Source organism: Scyliorhinus torazame, chromosome 5 (genome assembly GCF_047496885.1).
Source record: "Scyliorhinus torazame isolate Kashiwa2021f chromosome 5, sScyTor2.1, whole genome shotgun sequence".
NCBI lineage: Eukaryota > Metazoa > Chordata > Chondrichthyes > Carcharhiniformes > Scyliorhinidae > Scyliorhinus > Scyliorhinus torazame.
The window spans coordinates 128,269,826-128,295,425 of record NC_092711.1 but is presented as its reverse complement, the minus strand read 5'-3'; the positions used below and the strand labels follow the sequence as shown (position 1 = coordinate 128,295,425).

At 47.3% G+C, this 25,600-nt stretch overlaps 1 protein-coding gene across 1 annotated transcript in view; it reads right to left on the bottom strand.

Annotated features, from left to right (window-relative positions):
* Window positions 1–17,463: 17,463 nt before the first annotated feature.
* The window catches only part of LOC140419717 (uncharacterized), a 53,366-nt gene continuing 45,229 nt past the window's right edge, over window positions 17,464–25,600 (bottom strand). Inside the window, exons 10-13 of the mRNA XM_072503656.1 lie at window positions 21,447–21,749; window positions 21,039–21,356; window positions 19,628–19,948; window positions 17,464–18,195 (exon numbers count right to left, since the gene is read on the bottom strand). Coding sequence (XP_072359757.1) covers window positions 17,813–18,195; window positions 19,628–19,948; window positions 21,039–21,356; window positions 21,447–21,749 — 1,325 coding nt within the window. The 3' untranslated portion in view covers window positions 17,464–17,812. The remainder of the gene's footprint in view (window positions 18,196–19,627; window positions 19,949–21,038; window positions 21,357–21,446; window positions 21,750–25,600) is intronic.

Genomic DNA, 25,600 nt, shown 5'->3' with positions numbered 1-25,600 from the left:
ACTAAACGATAGGGTATCTGACCTTATTCTGGGACATGGACACTAAAGGTCAGGGAATCTGACAGTATTCTGGGGCATGGACACTAAAGGACAGGGAATCTGACATTATACTGGAGCATGGACACTAAACGACAGGGTATCTGACCTTATTCTCGGGGAGTTACACGAAAGGACAGGCAATTTGACCTGATTCTGAGGGATTGACACGAAAGGACAGGGAATCTGATGTTATTCTCGGACATGGACACTGAAGGACAGTGAATCGGACACTATACTGGGGATTTACATTAAAGGACAGGGAATCTGACCTTATTCTGAGACATGGACACTAAAGGACAGGGAATCTGACCTTATTCTGTGACATGGACACTAAAGGACAGGGAATCTGACATTATACTGGGGCATGGACACTAAAGGACAGGGAATCTGACCTTATTCTAGGACATGGACACTGAAGGCCTGGGAATCTGACCTTATTCTGGAGTGTGGATACTAAAGGACAGGGAATCTGGCCTTATTCAGGGATATAGACACTAACACACAGGGAATCTGACATTATTCTGCGGGATGGAGACTAAAGGACAGAGAATCCGACCTTATTCTGGGAGATGGACACTAACTGACAGGGAATCTGACCTTTTTCTGGGGCATGGACAGTAAAGGACAGGAATCTGACCTTATTCTGGGGCATGGACACTAAAGGACAAGGAATCTGACCTTATTCTGGGACATGGACACTAAAGGACAGGGAATCTGACATTATACTGGGGCATGGACACTAAAGGACAGGGAATCTGACCTTATTCTCGGGGATGAACACTAAAGGACAGGAATCTGACCTTATTCTGGGGCATGGACACTAAAGGACAAGGAATCTGACCTTATTCTGGGGCATGGACACTAAAGGACAGGGAATCTGACCTTATTCTGGGGCACGGACACTAAAGGACAGGGAATCTGACATTATACTGGGGCATGGACACTAAACGACAGGGAATCTGACCTTATTCTCGGGGAGTTATACTAAAGGACAGGGAATCTGACCTTATTCTGAGGGATTGACACAAAAGGACAGGGAATCTGATGTTATTCTCGGACATGGACACTGAAGGACAGTGAATCGGACACTATACTGGGGATTTACATTAAAGGACAGGGAATCTGACCTTATTCTGAGACATGGACACTAAAGGACAGGGAATCTGACCTTATTCTGTGACATGGACACTAAAGGACAGGGAATCTGACATTATACTGGGGCATGGACACTAAAGGACAGGGAATCTGACCTTATTCTAGGACATGGACACTAAAGGCCTGAGAATCTGACCTGATTCTGGAGTGTGGACACTAAAGGACAGGGAATCTGACATTATACTGGGGCATGAACACTAAAGGACAGGGAATCTGACATTATACTGGGGCATGGACACTAAAGGACAGGGAATCTGACCTTATTCTAGGACATGGACACTAAAGGCCTGAGAATCTGACCTGATTCTGGAGTGTGGACACTAAAGGACAGGGAATCTGACATTATACTGGGGCATGAACACTAAAGGACAGGGAATCTGACATTATACTGGGGCATGGACCCTAAAGAACAGGGAATCTGACCTTATTCTGGGACATGGACACTATAGGGCAGGGAATCTGACATTATACTGGGGCATGGACACTAAAGGACAGGGAATCTGACATTATACTGGGGCATGGACACTAAAGGTCAGGGAATCTGACAGTATTCTGGGGCATGGACACTAAAGGACAGGGAATCTGACATTATACTGGAGCATGGACACTAAACGACAGGGTATCTGACCTTATTCTCGGGGAGTTACACGAAAGGACAGGCAATTTAACCTGATTCTGAGGGATTGACACGAAAGGACAGGGAATCTGATGTTATTCTCGGACATGGACACTGAAGGACAGTGAATCGGACACTATACTGGGGATTTACATTAAAGCACAGGGAATCTGACCTTATTCTGAGACATGGACACTAAAGGACAGGGTATCTGACATTATTCTCGGACATGGACACTAAAGGACAGGGAATCTGACATTATACTGGGGCATGGACCCTAAAGAACAGGGAATCTGACCTTATTCTGGGACATGGACACTATAGGGCAGGGAATCTGACATTATACTGGGGCATGGACACTAAAGGACAGGGAATCTGACATTATACTGGGGCATGGACACTAAAGGTCAGGGAATCTGACAGTATTCTGGGGCATGGACACTAAAGGACAGGGAATCTGACATTATACTGGAGCATGGACACTAAACGACAGGGTATCTGACCTTATTATCGGGGAGTTACACGAAAGGACAGGCAATTTAACCTGATTCTGAGGGATTGACACGAAAGGACAGGGAATCTGATGTTATTCTCGGACATGGACACTGAAGGACAGTGAATCGGACACTATACTGGGGATTTACATTAAAGCACAGGGAATCTGACCTTATTCTGAGACATGGACACTAAAGGACAGGGTATCTGACCTTATTCTGTGACATGGACACTAAAGGACAGGGAATCTGACATTATACTGGGGCATGGACACTAAAGGACAGGGAATCTGACCTTATTCTAGGACATGGACACTGAAGGCCTGGGAATCTGACCTTATTCTGGAGTGTGTATACTAAAGGACAGGGAATCTGGCCTTATTCAGGGATATAGACACTAACACACAGGGAATCTGACATTATTCTGCGGGATGGAGACTAAAGGACAGGGAAACTGACCTTATTCTGGGAGATGGACACTAAAGGACAGGGAATCTGACATTATTCTGGGGGATGGACATGAAAGCACAGGGAATCTGACCTTACTCTGGGTCATGGACATTATAGGACAGAGAATCTTACCTTTTTATGAGATGGACACTAATGGGCAGGGAATCTGACCTTATTCTGAAGATGTACACAAAAGGACATGTATCTGACCTTATTCAGGGACATGGACACTAAAGGACAGGAATCTGACCTTATTCTGGGGCATGGACACTAAAGAACAAGGAATCTGACCTTATTCTAGGGCATGGACACTAAAGGACAGGGAATCTGACCTTATTCTGGGGCACGGACACTAAAGACAGGGAATCTGACATTATACTGGGGCATGGACACTAAACGACAGGGAATCTGACCTTATTCTCGGGGAGTTATACTAAAGGACAGGGAATCTGACCTTATTCTGAGGGATTGACACGAAAGAACAGGGAATCTGATGTTATTCTCGGACATGGACACTGAAGGACAGTGAATCGGACACTATACTGGGGATTTACATTAAAGGACAGGGAATCTGACCTTATTCTGAGACATGGACACTAAAGGACAGGGAATCTGACCTTATTCTGTGACATGGACACTAAAGGACAGGGAATCTGACATTATACTGGGGCATGCACACTAAAGGACAGGGAATCTGACCTTATTCTAGGACATGGACACTAAAGGCCTGAGAATCTGACCTGATTCTGGAGTGTGGATACTAAAGGACAGGGAATCTGGCCTTATTCAGGGACATAGACACTAACGCACAGGGAATCTGACATTATTCTGCGGGATGGAGACTAAAGGACAGGGAATCCGACCTTATTCTGGGAGATGGACACTAACTGACAGGGAATCTGACCTTTTTCTGGGGCATGGACACTAAAGGACAGGAATCTGAACTTATTCTGGGGCATGGACACTAAAGGACAGGGAATCTGACCTTATTCTGGGACATGGACACTAAAGGACAGGGAATCTGACATTATACTTGGGCATGGACACTGAAGGACAGGGAATCTGACCTTATTCTCGGGGATGAACACTAAAAGACAGGGAATCTGACCTTATTCTGAGACATGGACACTAAAGGACAGGGAATCTGACATTATTCTGGGGGATGGACACTAAAGGACAGGGAATCTGACCTTATTCTGAGACATGGACATTAAAGGACAGGGAATCTGACCTTATTCTGGGGGATGGACACTAAAGGACAGGGAATCTGACCTTATTCTGGGGCATGGACCCTAAAGAACAGGGTATCTGACCTTATTCTGGGACATGGACACTAAAGGGCAGGGAATCTGACATTATACTGGGGCATGGACACTAAAGGACAGGGAATCTGACATTATACTGGGGCATGGACACTAAACGACAGGATATCTGACCTTATTCTCGGGGAGTTACACGAAAGGACAGGCAATTTAACCTGATTCTGAGGGATTGACACGAAAGGACAGGGAATCTGATGTTATTCTCGGACATGGACACTGAAGGACAGTGAATCGGACACTATACTGGGGATTTACATTAAAGCACAGGGAATCTGACCTTATTCTGAGACATGGACACTAAAGGACAGGGCATCTGACCTTATTCTGTGACATGGACACTAAAGGACAGGGAATCTGACCTTATTCTGGGACATGGACACTAAAGGACAGGGAATCTGACCTTATTCTGAGATATGGACACTAAAGGACTGGGAATCTGACGTTATTCTGGGACATGGACACTAAGAGACTGGGCGTCTGTGCTTATTCTGGAGTATGGATATTAAAGAACAGGGAATCTGACCATATTCTTTGGGTAATACAGTATAGGACATGGAATCTGACCTTATTCTGGGGTATGGCCTCGAAAGGACAGGGAATCTGACCTGATTCTGGAGTATGCATACCAAAGGCCTGGGAATCGGACTGTATTCAGGGACATGGACACTAAAGGCCTGGGAATCTGCCCTGATTCTGGGAGATGGACACTAAAGGACAGGGAATCTGACCTTATTCTGCGGGATGGAAATTGTAAACGTACTAGTGATAATTTATCAAAATTCACTACACTCTGGGGTGGTCCCAGAGGATTGGAAAGTAGCAAACGTGACACCACTGTTTAAAAAAGGAGGTCGGCAGAAAGCGGGTAATTATAGACCGGTAAGCTTAACTTTGGTTGCAGGGAAAATGCTGGAATCTATCATTAAGGAGGAAATAGCGGGGCACCTGGAGGGAAATTGTCCCATTAGGCAGACGCAGCATGGGTTCATAAAGGGTAGGTCGTGTCTGACTAATTTGGTAGAATTTTTTGAGGACGTTACCAGTGCGGTAGATAACGGGGAGCCAATGGATGTGGTATATCTGGATTTCCAGAAAGCTTTTGACAAGGTGCCACACAAAAGGTTGCTGCATAAACTAAAGATGCATGGCATTGGGGGTAACGTGGTAGCATGGGTAGAGGATTGGTTAACTAACAGAAAGCAGAGAGTGGGGATAAATGGGTGTTTCTCTGGTTGGCAACCTGTAACTAGTGGGGTCCCTCAAGGATCAGTGTTGGGCCCGCAGTTGTTCACAATTTACATAGACGATTTGGAGTTGGGGACCAAGTGCAATGTGTCAAAGTTTGCAGACGACACTAAGATGAGTGGTAAAGCAAAAAGTGCAGAGGATACCGGAAGTCTGCAGAAGGATTTGGATAGGTTAGGTGAATGGGCTAGGGTCTGGCAGATGGAATTCAATGTTGCCAAGTGTGAGGCTATCCATTTTGGGAGGAATAACAGCAGAATGGATTATTTAAATGGTAAGATGTTAAAACATGCTGCTGTGCAGAGGGACCTGGGTGTGCTGGTGCACGAGTCGCAAAACGTTGGTGTGCAGGTGCAACAGGTGATTAAGAAGGCTAATCGAGTTTTGTCTTTCGTTGCTAGAGGGATGGAGTTCAAGACTAGGGAGGTTATGCTGCAATTGTATAAGGTGTTGGTGAGGCCGCATCTGGAGTATTGTGTTCAGTTTTGGTCTCCTTACCTGAGAAAGGACATATTGGCACTGGAGGGAGTGCAGAGGAGATTCACTAGGTTGATCCCAGAGTTGAGGGGATTAGATTATGATGAGAGGCTGAGCAGACTGGGACTGTACTCATTGGAGTTTAGAAGGATGTGGGGGGATCTTATTGCAACATATAAAATTATTCTCGGGGAGTTACACGAAAGGACAGGCAATTTGACCTTATTCTGAGGGATTGACACGAAAGGACAGGGAATCTGGCCTTATTCGGGGACATGGACACTAAAGGACAGGGAACCCAACCTTATTCTGGGACATGCACACTAAAGGACAGGTTGAATCTAAACTGGAGATGCATAAATATCCTGGCTGCGAGCTTTGCTTGTGTCACACAGAAGGGTTTAAGCTAGTATGGCAGAGGGGTGGGTACCGGAGCAATGGGTCAGAATGTGAAAAAATTGAGGGAGAACATAAGAACATAAGAATTAGGAACAGGAGTAGGCCATCTGGCCCCTCGAGCCTGCTCCGCCATTTAATGAGATCATGGCTGATCTTTGTGGACTCAGCTCCACTCTCCGGCCCGTACACCATATCATAGAATCATAGAATCATAGAAGTTTACAGCATGGAAACAGGCCCTTCGGCTCAACCAGTCCATGCCGCCCAGTTTTTACCATTAAGCTAGTCCCAGTTGCCCGCACTTGGCCCATAACCCTCTATACCCATCTTACCCATGTATCTATCTAAATGCTTTTTAAAAGACACAATTGTACCCGCCTCTACTACTACCTCTGGCAGCCCATTCCAGACACTCACTACCCTCTGAGTGAAGAAATTGCCCCTCTGGGCCCTTCTGAATCTCTCCCCTCTCACCTTAAGCCTATGCCCTCTAGTTTTAGACTCCCCTACCTTTGGGAAAAGATGTTGACTATCTACCTTATCTATGCCCCTCATTATTTTATAGACCTCTATAAGATCACCCCTAAGCCTCCTACGCTCCAGGGAAAAAATCCCAGTCTATCCAGCCTCTCCTTATAACTCAAGCCATCAAGTCCCGGCAACATCCTAGTAAATCTTTTCTGCACTCTTTCCAGTTTAATAATATCCTTTCTATAATAGGGTGACCAGAACTGCACACAGTATTCCAAGTGTGGCCGTACCAATGTCATGTACAACTTCAACAAGACGTCCCAACTCCTGTATTCAATGTTCTGACCAATGAAACCAAGCATGCCGAATGCCTTCTTCACCACCCTGTCCACCTGCGACTCCACCTTCAAGGAGCTATGAACCTGTACTCCTAGATCTCTTTGTTCTAGAACTCTCCCCAACGCCATACCATTAACTGAGTAGGTCCTGGCCTGATTCGATCTGCCAAAATGCACCACCTCACATTTACCTAAATTAAACTCCATCTGCCATTCGTCGGCCCACTGGCCTAATTGATCAAGATCCCGTTGCAATCCTAGATAACCTTCTTCACTATCCACTGTGCCACCAATCTTGGTGTCATCTGCAAACTTACTAACCATGCCTCCTAAATTTTCATCCAAATCATTAATATAAATCACAAATAACAGTGGACCCAGCACCGATCCCTGAGGCACACCACTGGTCACAGGCCTCCAGTTTGAAAAACAACCCTCTACAACCACCCTCTGTCTTCTGTCGTCCAGCCAATTTTGAATCCAATTGGCAACCTCACCCTGGATCCCGTGAGCTTTAACCTTCTGCAACAACCTACCAAGCGGTACCTTGTCAAAGGCTTTGCTAAAGTCCATGTAGACAACGTCTACTGCACTGCCCTTATCTACCTTCTTGGTCACCCCCTCAAAAAACTCAATCAAATTTGTGAGACATGATTTTCCACGCACAAAGCCATGCTGACTGCCCCGAATCAGTCCTTGCCTCTCTAAATGCTTGTAGATCCTGTCTCTCAGAATACCTTCTAGCAACTTACCTACTACAGACGTTAGGCTCACCGGTCTGTAGTTCCCAGGCTTTTCCCTGCTGCCCTTCTTAAACAAGGGCACAACATTCGCCACTCTCCAATCTTCAGGCACCTCACCTGTGGCTGCCGATGATTCAAATATCTCTGTTAGGGGACCCGCAATTTCCTCCCTAGCCTCCCACAACATCCTGGGATACATTTCATCAGGTCCCGGGGATTTATCTACCTTGATGCGCTTTAAGACTTCCAGCACCTCCTCCTCTGTAATATGCACACTTCTCAAGACATCACTATTTATTTCCCTTAGTTTCCTAACATCCATGCCTTTCTCCACCGTGAATACCGATGAGAAATATTCATTCAGGATCTCACCCAACTCTTGTGGCTCTGCACATAGATGTCCTTGTTGATCCTTAAGAGGCCCTACTCTGTCCCTAGTTACTCTTTTCCCCTTTATGTATCTGTAGAATCTCTTTGGATTCTCCCTTGCATTATTTGCCAAAGCAATTTCATGTCCCCTTTTTGCCCTCCTGATTTCCCTCTTAACTCTATTTCGACAATCTCTATACTCTTCAAGGGATCCACTTGATCCCAGTTGTTTATGTACGTCATATGCCTCCTTCTTCTTTTTGACCAGAGTCTCAATATCTCGAGTCATCCAGGGTTCCCTACTTCTACCAGCCTTGCCCTTCACTCTAAAGGGAATGTGCTTACCCTGCACCCTGGTTAACACATTTTTAAAAGCCTCCCATTTACCAGCCGTCCCTTTGCCTGCCAACAGTCTCCCCCAATCTACATCTGCAAGGTATCCCCGAATCCCTTTATTCTTTAGAAAGGCATCTATCTTTTTCTTAAAAACGTTTAAAGAAGGAGCCTCAACTGCTTCACTGGGCAAGGAATTCCAGAGATTCACGACCCTTTGGGTGAAGAAGTTCCTCCTACACTCCGTCATTAATCTACCTCCCCTTATTTTGAGGTTATGCCCCCTAGTTCTGCTTTCCCCGACCAGTGGAAACAACCTGCCCGCATCTATCCTATCTATTCCCATCATAATTTTATATGTCTCAATAAGATCCCCCCGCATCCTTCTAAACTCCAATGAGTACAGTCCCAGTCTACTCAACCTCTCGTCATAATCTAATCCCCTCAACTCTGGGATCAACCTAGTGAATCTCCTCTGCACACCCTCCAGTGCCAATATGTCCTTTCCCAGGTAAGGAGACCAAAACTGAACACAAAACTCCAGATGCGGCCTCACCAACACCTTGTACAATTGCAGCATAACCTCACTAGTCTTGAACTCCATCCCTCTAACAATGAAAGACAAAACTCGATTAGCCTTCTTAATCACCTGTTGCACCTGCACACCAACGTTTTGCGACTCGTGCACCAGCACACCCAGGTCCCTCTGCACAGCAGCATGTTTTAACATCTTACCGTTTAAATAATAATCCATTCTGCTGTTATTCCTCCCAAAATGGATAGCCTCACACTTGGCAACATTGAATTCCATCTGCCAGACCCTAGCCCATTCACCTAACCTATCCAAATCCTTCTGCAGACTTCCGGTATCCTCTGCACTTTTTGCTTTACCACTCATCTTAGTGTTGTCTGCAAACTTTGACACATTGTACTTGGTCCCCAGCTCCAAATCGTCTATGTAAATTGTGAACAACTGCGGGCCCAACACTGATCCTTGAGGGACCCCACTAGTTACAGGTTGCCAACCAGAGAAACACCCATTTATCCCCACTCTCTGCTTTCTGTTAGTTAACTAATCCTCTACCCATGCTACCACTTTACCCTCAATGCCATGCATCTTTAGTTTATGCAGCAACCTTTTGTGTGGCACCTTGTCAAAAGCTTTCTGGAAATCCAGATATACCACATCCATTGGCTCCCCGTTATCTACTGCACTGGTAACGTCCTCAAAAAATTCTACCAAATTAGTCAGACACGACCTACCCTTTGTGAACCCATGCTGCATCTGCCCAATGGGACAATTTCCCTCCAGGTGCCCCGCTATTTCCTCCTTAATGATAGATTCCAGCATTTTCCCTACAACCGAAGTTAAGCTTACCGGCCTATAATTACCCGCTTTCTGCCGACCTCCTTTTTTAAACAGTGGTGTCACGTTTGCTACTTTCCAATCCTCTGGGACCACCCCAGAGTCTAGTGAATTTTGATAAATTATCACTCGTGCATTTACAATTTCCCTAGCCATCTCTTTTAACACTCTGGGATGCATCCCATCAGGGCCAGGAGACTTGTCTACCTTTAGCCCCATTAGCTTGCCCAATACTGCCTCCTTAGTGATTACAATCATCTCAAGGTCCTCACCTATCATATCCTTATTTCCATCAGTCACTGGCATGTTATTTGTGTCCTCCACTGTGAAGACTGACCCAAAAAACCTGTTCAGCTCCTCAGCCATTTCCCCGTCTCCTATTATTAAATCTCCCTTCTCATCTTCCAAAGGACCAATATTTACCTTAGCCACTCTTTTTTGTCTTATATATTTGTAGAAGCTTTTACTATCTGCTTTTATGTTCTGAGCCAGTTTACTTTCATAGTCTACCTTACTCTTCTTTATGGCTTTTTTGAACTCAGGAATAGGGCCAGTATGGCTCTGAGGAAGAGCAGACAGGGAGATGTTGCTGAAAACAGCATTGCTGAAAATGCAAGACGTATAACAGGTAAGGCAGATGAACTTAGAGCTTGGATTAGTACTTGGAACTATGATATTGTTGCCATTACAGAGACCTGGTTGAGGGAAGGACAGAATTGGCAGCTAAACATTCCAGGATTTAGATGTTTCAGGTGGGATAGAGGGGGATGTAAAAGGTGTGGAGGAGTTGCGCTCCTGGTTCGGGAGACTATCACAGCTGTACTGCGGGAGGACACCTCAGAGGGCAACGAGGCTATATGGGTAGAGATCGGGAATAAGAAGGGTGCAGTCACAATGTTGGGGGTTTACTACAGGCCACCCAACAGCCAGCGGGAGATAGAGGAGCAGACAGGTAGACAGATTTTGGAAAGGAGTAAAAGCAACAGGGTTGTTGTGAGGGGAGACTTTAACTTTCCCAAAATTGACTGGGACTCACTTAGTGCTAGGGGCTTGGATGGGGCAGAGTTTGTAAGGAGCATCCAGGAGGGCTTCTTAAAACAATATGTAGATAGTCCATCTAGGGCAGGGGCTGTACTGAACCTGGTATTGGGGAATGAGCTCGGTCAGGTGGTCGAAGTTTCAGGAGGGGAGCATTTCGGGAACAGTGACCACAATTCAGTAAGTTTTAAAGTGCTGGTGGACAAGGATAAGAGTGGTCCTAGGGTGAATGTGCTAAATTGGGGGAAGGCTAATTGTAACAATACTAGGCAGGAACTGAAGAGCCTAGATTGGGTGCGGATGTTTGAGGGTAAATCAACATCTGACATGTGGAAGGCTTTCAAATGTCAGTTGAAAGGAATTCAGGACTGGCATGTTCCTTTGCGGAAGAAGGATAAATACGGCAAATTTTGGGAACCTTGGATAACGAGAGATATTGTAGGCCTCGTCAAAAAGAAAAAGGAGGCATTTGTCAGGGCTAGAAGGCTGGGAACAGACGAAGCCTGTGTGGAATATAAGGAAAATAGGAAGGAACTTAAGCAAGGAGTCAGGAGAGCTAAAAGGTGTCACGAAACGTCATTGGCAAATAGGGTTAAGGAAAATCCCAAGGCTTTTTACACGTACATAAAAAGCAAGAGGGTAGCCAGGGAAAGGGTTGGCCCACTGAAGGATAGGCGAGGGAATCTATGTGTGGAGCCAGAGTAAATGGGCGAGGTACTAAATGAATACTTTGCATCAGTATTAACCAAAGAGAAGGAATTGGTGGATGTTGAGCCTGGAGAAGGGTGTGTAGATAGCCTGGGTCACATTGAGATCCAAAAAGACGAGGTGTTGGACGTCTTGAAAAATATTAAGGTAGATAAGTCCCCAGGGCCTGATGGGATCTACCCCAGAATACTGAAGGAGGCTGGAGAGGAAATTGCTGCGGCCTTGACAAAAATCTTTGGATCCTCACTGTCTTCAGGTGATGTCCCGGAGGACTGGAGAATAGCCAATGTTGTCCCTCTGTTTAAGAAGGGTAGCAAGGATAATCCAGGGAACTACAGGCCAGTGAGCCTTACGTCAGTGGTAGGGAAATTACTGGAGAGAATTCTTAGAGACAGGATCTACTCCCATTTGGAAGCAAATGGACATATTAGCAAGAGGCAGCACGGTTTTGTGAAGGGGAGGTCGTGTCTCACTAACTTGATAGAGTTTTTCGAGGAGATCACAAAGATGATTGGTGCAGGTAGGGCAGTGGATGTTGCCTATATGGACTTCAGTAAAGCCTTTGACAAGGTCCCTCATGGCAGATTGGTACGAAAGGTGAAGTCACACGTGATCAGGGGTGAGCTGGCAAGATGGATACAGAATTGGCTAGGTCATAGAAGGCAGAGATTAGCAATGGAAGGGTGTTTTTCTGATTGGAGGGCGTGACCCGTGGTGTTCCACAGGGATCAGTGCTGGGACCTTTGCTGTTCGTAGTATATATAAATGATTTCAAGGAAAATGTTTGATTAGTAAGTTTCCAGACGACACAAAGGTTGGTGGAATTGTGGATAGCGATGAGGACTGTCAGAGGATACAGCAGGATTTAGATTGTTTGGAGACTTGGGTGGAGAGATGGCAGATGGAGTTTAATTCGGACAAATGTGAGGTAATGCATTTTGGAAGGTCTAATGCAGGTAGGGAATATACAGTGAATGGTAGAACCCTCAAGAGTATTGATAGTCAGAGAGATCTAGGTGTACAGGTCCACAGGTCACTGAAAGGGGCAACACAGGTGGAGCAGGTAGTAAAAAGGCGTACAGCATGCTTGCCTTCTTTGGCCGGGGCATTGAGTATAAAAATTGGCAAGTTATGTTGCAGCTGTATAGAACCATAGTTAGGCCACACTTGGAGTATAGTGTTCAATTCTGGTGGCCACACTACCAGAAGGATGTGGAGGCTTTAGAGAGGGTGCAGAAGAGATTTACCAGGATGTTGCCTGGTATGGAGGGCATTAGCTATGGGGAGAGGTTGAATATACTCGGTTTGTTCTCACTGGAACGACGGAGGTTGAGGGGCGACCTGATAGAGGTCTACAAAATTATGAGGGGCATAGACAGAATGGATAGTCAGAGGCTTTTCCCCAGGGTAGAGGGGCCAATTACGAGGGGGCATAGATAGGTGCGAGGGGCAAGATTCAGAGGAGATGTATGAGGCAAATGTTTTACACAGAGGGTAGTGGGTGACTGGAACTCGCTGCCGGAGGAGGTGGTGGATGCAGGGACAATAATGACGTTTAAGGGGCACCTTGACAAATGCATGAGTAGGATGGGAATAGAGGGATATGGACCCCGGAAGTGTAGAAGATTTTAGTTTAGACGGGCAGCATGGTCGGCACGGGCTTGGAGGGCCAAAGGGCCTGTTCCTGTGCTGTACTTTTCTTTGTTCTTTGAATCTGACCTTATTGTGGGACATGGACACTAAAGGACAGGGAACCTGACCTTATTCTGGGACATGGACACTAAAGGACAGGGAATCTGACCTTATTCAGGGACATGGACACTAAAGGACAGGGAATCTGACCTTATTCAGGGACATGGACACTAAAGGACAAGGAATCTGACCTTATTCTGGGACATGGACACTAAAGGACAGGGAATCTGACCTTATTCTGGGACATGGACACTAAAGGACAGGGAATCTGACCTTATTCTGGGACATGGACACAAAAGGACAGGGAATCTGACCTTATTCTGGGACATGGACACTAAAGGACAGTGTATTTGCCTTTATTCTGTGGGGTATACAGTAATGGACCTTATTCTGAGACCCTGGGTGGGATTCTCTCATCCCGCGCCGGTTCAGAGAATCTCCGGGCCGGGTGAGATTCGCACGACTCCGCCCCGACGCCGGTCAGCCGATTCTCCGGTCACCGATTCACGGTGCGCCGCCAGTCGGGGGGCACTCTATGTGGGTCCCCCGGTGATTCTCCGCCCGGGATGGGCCGGGTGGCCGCCAAGAAAGCCCGAGTCCCACCGGCACAGTTCACATGTGGTCTTACCCGGTGGGACCTCGGCATCCATCTTGTCGGGGGCGGCCTGATGGAGGTAGCGGGAGGGGGGAGGGGGGGTCCGACCCCAGGGGGGCCTCCACCGTGGCCTGGCCCGCGATGGGGGCCTACCGATTGGCAGGCCGGCCTCACCTGGTGGGGGCCTCTTTTACACCGCACCAGCCCCTGTAGCCCTACGCCATGTTGCATCTGGGTCGGCGCGGAGAAGGAACTACCGCGCATGCGCGAGTTCATGCCGGTCGCAGTGCGCATGCGCAGACCCGCGGCGCCCATTTGACACCGGCATCGGCAGCTGAAGCGGTGTGGGTCGCTCCAGTGCCGTGCTGGCCCCCTATCGGGCAGAGGATCGCTACTTCGCGATCCGATGACACCGATGTTAAACCCTCCAGTATTTACAACGGAGTCAACACGGCCGTCAGAAGGGAGAATCCCGCTCATGGACAATAAAGAACAGGGAATTTGGCCTTATTCAGGGACATGGACACTAAAAGACCCGGAATCTGACATTATTCTGTGGAATGGAGACTAAAGGACAGGAAATCTCACCTTATTCTGGGAGACGGACACAAAAGGACAGGGACTGACCTTATACTGGGACCTGGACACAAAACAACATCGAACTTGACCTTATTCTGGGATTCGGACTCTTAAGGACAGGGAACCTGACCTTATTCTGGGATTCGGACACCTAAGGACAGGGAATTGGACCTTATTCTGGAACATGGACACCTAAGGACAGGGAACCTGACCTTATTCTGGAACATGGACACTTTCGGACAGGGAATCGGACCTTATTCTGGGATTCGGACACTTAAGGACAGGGAATCGGACCTTATTCTGGAACATGGACACTTAAGGACAGGGAACCTGACCTTATTCTGGAACATGGACACTTAAGGACAGGGAATCGAACCTTATTCTGGAACATGGACACTTCAGGGGCGTCATTCTCCGCCAGCGGGAGTCTCCGTTTTGCCGGCGCCCGGGGGTTTCCCGACGGCGTGGGGCTGCCCCACAATGGGAAACCCCATTGACCGGCCGGTGTTACGGAGACTCCCGCCGGCCGGTCGGAGCAGAAATGTGGCGGGGCGGGTAGGAGAATTTCGCCCCCGGACTGGGAATCGGACCTTATTCTGGGAGATGGAATCTTAAGCACAGGGAATCTTACCACAGTGGGCTAAACAGCTGGCTTGTATCGCAGAACAAGGCCAGCAGTGCAGGTTCAATTCCTGTACCGGCCTCCCCGACCAGGCGCCGGAATGTGGCGACTAGGGGCTTTTCACAGTAATTTCTTTGAAGCCTACTTGTGACAATAAGCTGTTATTATTATTATTATTATGGAAAATGGACACAAAAGGAGAGGGAACTGATCTAATTCTGGGACATGGACACGAAAGGACAGGAATCTGACCTTATTCTGGGACATGGACACGAAAGGACAGGAATCTGGGGCGGATTCTCTGACCCCAGGCCGGGTCGGAGAATCGCGGGCCGGGCGCGATTCACTCGCCGACGCCCCATCGCCAGTCCGCCGATTCTCCGTTCACAGGGGGGGACCTCCATGACGGCCAGGCCCACGATCGGGTGCCACCGATCGGCAGGCGCGCGCGATCTGGGGGGGCCTACTTCTCCGGTGCCAGCCCTCTGCGTGGGTCCGCCATGTCGCGCGGGGCCGGCGCCGCAGGCGGCCGCTGCGCGCCTGTGTGGGCCCACGGCCGGACGTGCAGGACCCCGTATCGGTAGTCGGAGCTGCGTGGAGCATTCCGGGGCCCTGCAGGCCCACTTATAAACGGAGAATCACCCCGGACTTGCAAGAAAAAAGTCCAGAGTGATTCGCGCCCGTTTTCACGCGGGTGTGGGGACATAGCCTCATTATTGGAGAATCCCGCCCGACCATCTGTAATCCCCAACAACGTTATTCCCGGTACTGGGGACCGGAGAATCATGGAGGGCCACAGAATGGAGTGCCGGGCCTACTAAGGTCATTTACATCCTCCCGCTGGCACGCCATCGCGAACCTCGATCCCGCCACCAGTGTGGTGTTGGAGCATCATCGCGTTCGGATCGGCGCCGTGCGATTCTCCGACGCATTGGGGCACCCAATACCAGGGGCAGGAGACAGAGAATCCCCCCCTTAGAGTCGGATAATAAGAATGAGTTGGAGATAAACCCTGGCTTTATAGTCTGTGTATGTTGTTGTTCATTAGATAGTTAAAGCCTGGTTACCTTGACAACAGTAACAAAGGTGCTGTAGAGGAAACTCAGAATAAAGAGAATGGCAAAGGCAGCGACTGTCACAGCGTTGTCATCTCCCTCCAAATCTCCCATCTCTTCCTTTCCTTCCTCTCCTCTCACATCCTGAGGTTTTTCTGAAACAAAGAGAAATTGGAGCTGTTGAATTTAAATCCAGGTCCAGAACATCTTCATAGTTTGAAGGTAATACAGTGAAGGAGGAGATCACACTGGAGGATCACTGGGAGCAGTGAATCATTAGAAAGTCTTTCTCTCCTTCTCCAGCTCTCTCTCTCTGGGTCTGGCTCCCTCTTTGGCTTTCTCCCTCTCGCACTACCTTCCCTTTCTCACTCAGAGATTCTGTTCTCGTTCTGTTTTACCTCTCCCACTTTCTCTCTCTCTTTGTCACACTCTCTTTGACTCCTTGTCTCCAGGAACACCCATTGGCTGGCAAACAAATCCATTGATTGTAAAGCACTCTGAGATTATCCCCATCGCCAGAATGAGATTCTTTATAACTTCAAATATTTCTTTCTTTTTGATTCTCTGCTTCGATTAATATCTCAGTCAACCTAATATTTTCTGAGGCATGGTGAAATGAACTTGTGTTGTTACTGGTTACAACACTGACCTCATCTGCTCAATGACACAAATTCTTGTGACTGGTGGTGTGAGAAAGTGAGGGACCAAATGGGATCTGAAAACCTGCAATTCATGGAAGGCTGTGACGTGGTTTCGTAGATCGCGTTCTCCCCTCTGGGTCAGAAGATTGTGGGTTCAAGTTTCCCTCCAGAAACTTAAGTGCGTGATTCAGGTCGACACTCCGATGCAGGACTGAGAAAGTGCTGCAGTGTAGGAGGTGCCGCCTTCGAACGAGACGTTAAACGATGGCCCTCAGGCTGATGTTAATTTGTAAATGATCCCCCAGCACTAGTGGAAGAAGAGCAGGGAGTTCTTTGCAGTGTTCTGAACCAGCCAACATTTATCTTTCAACCAAAACACCGAAAGCCAGGTGATCTGGTCATTCTCACAGCTCTTACTGTGGGAACTTAGTGTGTGCAAATTGAAATTGGTCAATCGAGAAAGACCAAACCACCCTGATATTAGTATGACACAATGATAATGGAGTTGTGGACCAATCATAGCAATCAGTCTCTTATTAATTAGCCTACAATAAACCCAGACACGAGGCGAGGAAATCCCAATGGGGGGAGATTTGGAAAGCGCAGGTCCAAAGACTCTGTTGGTCACCAGCATGTTACACTCACCACACTCCATGTCCAAGTTACTCATTTACTGTCTCCCAAAACACACCAACAATCAACACTCAAAACTGAAACCTTTTCACATCACGTTTATTGAAATTGGATCAGGACATTGACATTTTGCCACGTACAATTAACCCTTCGTGGGGTCTGGCACAGGTTTCACACTTGATCAAATGCAACACAAAAATATTTCCAAAGGAACTCGGGACCTTCAGACATTTGGAGAAAAGGGATGTTAGTTGTCTGATTGGATCACTGAATATAGTTTTTTTCACAATTGTGGAGCAAGGTCAGATTTTGTTCATGTTTTGAATGATCTGCCACCAGAAGAGAGATTTTACAGAGATCACAACAATCCTCTGGTTGCGTTAACCATCCATTTACATTAATTATATAAATGGGTGATTGAATGGCTAGATGTTATGAACAGGATTTAAAGCTGTCAGTTAGGACAAGTGACACATTGACCAGGGTGGGTTTGCTGTGAGATTTATTAATGCTCCTGAACAGATTTGTTGTGGCTGACTCGTGTCCCACCACACAGGAGTAAGTGGTGCCTCTGTTCCACTCGTCTGCAGAGACTGTCAACTGACTGCCCGAGTTCCAGCCGCTGCTGCCATCCTCAGTCACCGGCTGGTTCACGAATCCCGACTTCAGAAGGGTGTCATTGGCCATCCAGGCCAGGTAGATCTCTGCGGGCGAGAATCCGGTGACCAGGCAAACCAGGGTGGCAGTCTGATCCGTCTCCATCTCATCCAGCGAAGGGGGAAGGAGGTAGACTTGAGGGTGAGTCTTAACGTCAACTGGAAACAGAGACGACATAGGTTAGACTGAGTCTTTCTCTCATCCTGTATTTACCCCACATGTTCACTTACACAAACCTGGACAAGAACATAGAACATACATTGCAAAAGGAGGCCATTCGGCCCATCGAGTCTGCACCCACCCACTTAAGCCCTCACTTCCACCCAATCCCCATAACTCAATAACCCCTCCTAACCTTTTTGGACCCTAAGGGCAATTTAGCATGGCCAATCCACCTAACCTGCACGTCTTTGGACGGTGGGAGGAAACCGGAGCACCTGGAGGAAACCCACGCAGACACGGGGAGAACGTGCAGACTCCGCACAGACAGTGACCCAAGCCGGGTATCGAACCTGGGACCCTGGCACTGTGAAGCCACAGTGCTGTCCACTTGTGCTACCGTGCTGCCCAACTTCTACATCCCCAGGGACTGCTCCCATATCAGAAACTAAAGACAATTCTCTTTCTGGTCATTGTTGGGGTCGGGGTCCGAGAGGCAGGATCATTGATCTGACTGATTTTATCACTGCCGCTGAGGATAATCTGTTCAGTTTAAACATCGGCAGACAATGAACAACTGGCAATCTGCAGAAAGAATGTCTGAATGGTGATTGGGGCTGGGCTGATCTTCAAATGATCAAATTAATCAAAGTGCTTAAATTCATGAGGGATTTTAATGGAATAAATCAGGAGAGACTGTTTCCAGTGGCAGGAGATTGAGTAAGCGGAGCACAGACATTTTAGAGAATTGGTTAATGAACCTGAGGGAAGGTGGGATTTTTATTGCTGAGTGAGTTATGATGATCTGAAATGCACAGTCTGAAAGAGGGTGGTGGACTCAGATTTTAAATAGTAACTTTCACAAGGGGGACATATTCTTTGTCAGAAGGAAATTGTAAGCCTATTGGAAAAGAGCAGATTGGGTGTGAGATTAATCGAATAGCTCTTGCAAAGAGCTAGCACAGGCACGATGGACCAAATGGCTGCCTTCTGTTCAAGAACCAGAGATCCACTTCCAGACCATGCTTACTGTTGTCAAGAGGGAGGCTTCAGGGATTCATCTGGTCATGTGGTGTCTGCTCCATCTCCCTTTCCTTGGAATGGATTTTGTCATCTTAGCCTATACCTCAGACCAACAGTTTCCCTCATCTCTTCAATGGCTGACCTGACTCAGCCTCTTTGTCAATTTGTGAAAGCTGCTCATTCTTCTCTGTATATCTCCCATCCCTGTTCACCCATCCCACAGGCACCCGTGTGAGCTGGAGTCAGGTCTTTGTGGTGATTCGAGGTTTTATTTGATCTGTTTCTGAGCAGGTTTTGCCCAATGGATCCTTTAACACAGTCTGCCACCCCGTGCTAGATATTTACCACTAGATGGTAGTAAATCACTTCATTTGCGAAGATCAGAGCTGCAGTTCCTTCCACACGTACCTTGGGCTTTCCTAATTGTTCTCTTCTCCGGCGTTGGCAAACTCTTATCCTCCACCAAACACAAATACTCCACCCCACTCTCCCACTCTGCGGCAGGGACCGTCAGTCTGCTGAAGATCATGTCTTTGTCTCCATCCCTCTTTGGACCCTGAGTCTTCACTCCATCTTCTCTCTCAATTCCATCCACCAGCCAGGTTACCCTGACTCCCTCTAAATCACTGTGAAGTATCTCACAGAGAATAGTCGCCGTCCTGTTCCTCCAGATCTCTTCGAAAGGAGGCTTCCTTAAAGTGACTGAGATCCCAGTGTCTACACATTCACCTGGGAGAAAAATTACAATTATTATTCAATCATTCCCCAATGGGACGTGGACATCGCTGGCAAGGCTGGCATTTCATGCGCATCACCACATGTACAATAGTGGCTTGCTCAGCTCTTTCAGAGGAGAGTTATGAGTCAACCACATGTGTTTGTGCCTGGAGCCACATCTGGGACAGACAGGGTAAAGACAGCAGGTAGCCTTCCCGAAAGGAACATTAACAAACTATTAGGGTTTTTACCACAATCTAACAGCTTCTGTTTCACAGATTTGAGCGTTTAATTCCTAATTGTTTCCTTTCTAAAACTGAATTCAAATTCCCAAGCTGTCATCGATTTGAACTCAGTTCTCTGGATTATTGATCATATGTGTCCTCCACATATGAAGGTTGTATGTTCATGCCCCACTACAGATACTTGAGTACATAATCAAGAATGGCAAACCAGTACTGAGGGAGCTCTGCACTGTGTTGAGTGCCGTCTTTCAGGAAGAGACGTGAGACCAAGGCCCTTTCTCGGGATGAACAGATACCATTGTCGGGAATTTGAAAAAGGGAAAGGGGAGGGAGGACAATGTTTAACAGATTATCTGATAGTAATAATATAATGATCACTTATTGTCACAAGTAGGCTTCAATGAAGTTACTGTGAAAAGCCCCTAGTCGCCACATTCCGGTGCCTGTTTGGGGAGGCTGGTACAGGAATTGAACCCGCACTGCTGCCTTGTTCTGCATTACAAGCCAGCTGTTTAGCCCACTGTGCTAAACCAGCCCCAATATGATCATCATATTGTTGTGTGTGAGACATTGCTACACACCAATTAGTCAACACTGTCGTTACATTGAAACACTGACTGCACCTCATGGAAAGGACTGTTTTGGCTGCGAAACATTTTGGGACATCCTGAGGATGTGAAAGGGGGACATTAATGCAATTGTATCTTTCTTTGTCCAGGCCTCTGGATTACTGATCTACTCAAACACCCACTGCATAAACACATGCACATTGTTGGTGTTGTACTTTCTGACCCTCGTAGAGTTTATAGCCTTTGGGATCAGCAACGTCAATATTGGAGCTAGGCCCAGGATCATACCTTGGACGTTCCTCACTGTCCCATTGGTGCCAAAGTGGGAGGCTGGATGAGACACTGCACAGATGAAGGTCGAGCCTTTCTTCCACTCCGCTGCACTCACAGTCAGGTAGTGCCTGACACTGAATGTCCCAGCCTGCTCCAGAGCAGTGAGTCCAGCACGGGTCTTGGAGGAGATCAGAGCGCCATCTTTCTCCCAGGTGACGTTTATGAGGTCCGGGTAGAATCCAGTGATCACACACTCGAGTGTGGCTGTGTTCTTCATCTTCATCTCCTCTTTTGTTGGAGGCAGCAGTCTTACCCTGGGACCTTTTGGCACAACTGGAACATATGGGTAAACAAAGGAAGTGTTAGTCTTTTTTCCCACAAGTTTAACAGATTCAGGTCATTAATGTCCCATCTCCTGCCCACCTTTTGCACTGCTTATCCGTTTGGACACTGGTACAGATGAGGAAGCACCCTGGGCAGAGCACACAAACTCCACCCCGCTCTCCCACTCCTCTGCACTGGTTCGAAGTTGGCTGATGATAATGTGCAGGCTCCCTTCCTCTGTTGGTGACTGAGTCGAAACTCCTTCACTTCTTTTCTTGCTGCTCACTTCCCAGGAGATCTGGACCGAGCTTGGATCAGAACAAACCACTGAGCACTCCAGGGTAGCAGTCCTGTTCATCCAAACCTCTTCAACAGAAGGATCTCGGAGAAAGACAGACATTCCTGGGAATGAGAAAGGGAAAACTTCAGGGAAATTGACATTGTTTGGTGTCAGCAGGCTTGAGAATCTCAGACAAGACTTTTCTATTGATGATCAGCAATGGAAGGAGAGGACAAAAGTGACTTTAAACCACAGTCATTTTTAAACTGGAAAACTTGGGCTGGTTATACTGCAGCTTAGTTTGTAGCACATTAACAGGGTTATTTTGAGGTCATCTTGCATTTCTTAGTTTTATTTTTTGTTCGAGAAACACAGAGAGAGCATCAAGAACCCACCGGATCTGTTTTCTATCCATTTGCCCAAATCTGACCATTGGATCTGCGGTGGGGTCTGCAATTTGAGATGTGGGTCTGAGTGTCTTTTAGATGTGGTAATGTTAATAAAATGCAATCTCCAGTTTATATCAAGTGGTCTAATTAGAAAGAGAAACATTTGAACAAAGGCTTATTTACTGACAGGCCTTGTGGAGCTGGTATTGATTTGTGACATTGAACAAACTGAATCTTCTCCATTCAGAGTGAGCCTGAGGTTACCTCAGTTTGAAACTTCTTATCCTACTGTTCGAGTGTCTGTCTGGTCTCACTTCTCCCTGCCTCTGTAACCTTCATCAGCCTCACAACACTGCATTCCTCCAACTCTGGCCTCTTGTACATCTCCCCTCCCTTTGCCCCAGGATTGGAGGCTGTGCCTTCAGCCACCTCCATCCTAATCTCGGGAACTCCCTCCCTAAACCTCGGTCACTTTGTTTAAGGCATTCCTTAAAACCCATCTCTTCAGCCAAGCTTTTGATCACCTGTCCTACTGTCTCCTTCTTGACTCAGTGTCAATCTTTATCCTCCAGTGAATATACAACCATAAGAAATAGCAGGAGTGGACCATTCAGCCCCTCGAACCTTCTCCATCATTCATTACTATCATGGTTCATCTTCTTCCTCAACTGCCTGTTCCAGCCCACTCCCCGTATCCCTTCATTTGATGAAGAATCAAAACATATTGATGTCAGTCTTGAATATACTCAATGCTGGGGCACCCACAGCTCTTTGAAGGAGGCAATGCTAAAGATGCACAACATGGAAGAAATGCCTCCTCATCTCAGTCCTTAATGATTGATGCCTTATCCTGAGGCTGCGTCCACATGTTCTGGATTCCCCAGCCAGGGGAGACTACCTCTCAGTGTCGGTCCTGTCAAACCCCTTCAGAATCTTCGCTGTTTCAAAGAGATCACCTTTTATTTCTCTAAAGTCCAGAATGTCTCAATTAACTCAGACTCTCATCATTGGACAACCCTCCCATCCCAGCAACCAATCGAGTGAATCTTCTCTGCATTGCCTCCAAGGCAAGTACATCCCTCCTTTGATATGAAGACCAAAACTGGACACAGTTTAACAGGTCTGGTCCCAACAAATCCCTGTGCGATTGAATCAAGACTTCCGGTCAGCTTGTAACAAAGGTTAACATGTATTTAGCTTAACCGGATTATATCTCTTTGCAGCCTCTTGGTGTCCTCTTCTCAGTTTACAGTCAAACTTGTCTTGTCAACACATAGCAGAGTCTGTAGCACTGATTATTGTGGCACTCCACTAGTTACAGCCTGATTACTTTAAAAGGTCATGTTTCTCCCGACTCTGTTTCTCTGTTGACAAATCCTCCATCCATGCTGATATCCCCAGCACAAGCTCATACCTGGTGTATTAACCTTTTATTTGGCACATTCTTGAACGTTTTAAAACTCCAAATGTGCAACATCTACCGGATCCCCTGTGTCTACCCCTGGAGCTAAGTCCTCAAAAAATCAAATTGTCAGATATAATTTTCGTTTTGTGAACCCACGTTGCCTTTGTCTGATCAGACTAGGATTTTCTAAGTGTGTGATTCCTCCTTAATAATAGATTCCAGCAACAATAGATTCCAACATTTTTCTGACAACTTACATCAGGCTAAGGGTCTGTAGTTTTCTATTTTCTCTCACCCTCCTTTCTTGAATCGCAGTGTTATTTATGTTTTCTAACTTCCAATCCACAGGAGTTTGGGGAATTTTGGAAAATCCTAACCAGCATACTCACAATCTTGACAGCAACCTCTTCGAGCCTTAGGATATTAACCTTCAGCTCCTGGAGAGTTTTCAGTTTTAATCCCTTCAACCTCCCCAGTAGCCTTTCCTCTGCTGATAGAAATGATCTTCAGTTCCTCACTCTCATTCGCCCCTTTGTAACCCCTCTATATCTGGTCTGTAAATTGTGCCTTCGACTGTGAAGGCCGGCACAAAATATTTGTTCAATGTCTCTGCCATTTCCTCATGCCCCATTCTCATTTCTCCTGCCTTTGCCACTAAGGGGCCAACATTTGTGGTAATAACTCTTCTTTTTGTATATGTACGAAGTGCCACACAACCTGAGTTCATGTTGCTTCACTAGTTCACTTTTGAATTCTATTTTTTTCTTTCTTGTCAACCTTTTGGTCAATCTTTGCAGTTTTCTAAAACACTCTCAGTCCTCGGGCGTCATTCCCCGACCCCCCGCCGGGTCGGAGAATGGCCGTTGGCCGCCGTGAATCCCGCCCCCGCCGAAGTCTCCGCTCCCGGAGATTGGGCGGGGGCGGGAATCCGGCCGCGCCGGTTGGCGGGACCCCCCACTGGATTCTCCAGCCCGGATGGGCCGAAGTCCTGCCCAGGAATTGCCTGTCCCGCCGACGTAAATCAAACCTGGTATTTACTGGCGGGACCAGGCGGCGTGGGCGGGCTCCGGGGTCCTGGGGGGGGGGGGGCGCGGGGCGATCTGACCCCGGGGGGTGCCCCCACGGTGGCCTGGCCCGCAATCGGGGCCCACCGATCCGCGGGCGGGCCTGTGCCGTGGGGGCACTCTTTCCCTTCCGCCTCCGCTACGGCCTCCACCATGGCGGAGGCGGAAGAGACTCTCCCCACTGCGCATGCGCGGGAAACTGACAGCGGCCGCTGACGCTCCCGCGCATGCACTGGGAAACTGACAGCAGCCGCTGACGCTCCCGCGCATGCGCCGCATTTCCGCGCCAGCTGGCGGGGAAACAAACGCCATTTCCGCCAGCTGGCGGGGCGGAAATCCCTCCGGCGTCAGCCTAGCCCCTCAATGTTGGGGCTAGGCTGCCAAAGATGCGGAGCCTTCCGCACCTTTGGGCCGGCGCGATGCCCGTCTGATTGGCGCCGGCTTTGGCGCCAGTCGGCGGACATCTCGCCGTTGGGGGAGAACTTCGCCCCTCAGGCGCACTAACATTCTTTGCAACATTATTAGACTCTTTTTAATTTCACACTATCATTAGCTTTGTTTGTAAGCCATCCTTATGTGGATCTTTATTGTCCCATTCTTGCTTTTAATGGAATGTATTTTTATTGAACATCTCAATGATTGCTCCAAATGTTTCTCACTTTTTTACTGTCACATCTTTATATTTATTTACCCAATCTACAATCCCCTCATACCTACATAACTGACTTTGTTTAAGTATAATATTTGTGGTTGGTATTGGAGTATGGCAGTTTCTGACTCAATATGGAATTCAATTGCATTGTGATCACTATTTCCCAATGGATCTTTTGTTATGGAGTTACTAAATGACCTTGTTCATTACACAATAATCCCTTCCTGAATACTGATGAATTGGTATTGGACATGTTGAGGTTTGTCACAGTGCCACAAAGATTTTCAAGGCTAGTTTTGATGTGCGCCATATATAGTCATTAATATCAAGCTAGGGTTTAATCTGCACAGTGTTGATATTAAATATTGCAGTTTTGTCAGTTGTTCAGCCCATCCTTCCATTACTCGCTAAGATTCGACATTTAATGGCCCCTTGTGTTAGGTGGCCTCACATCAGAAATCCT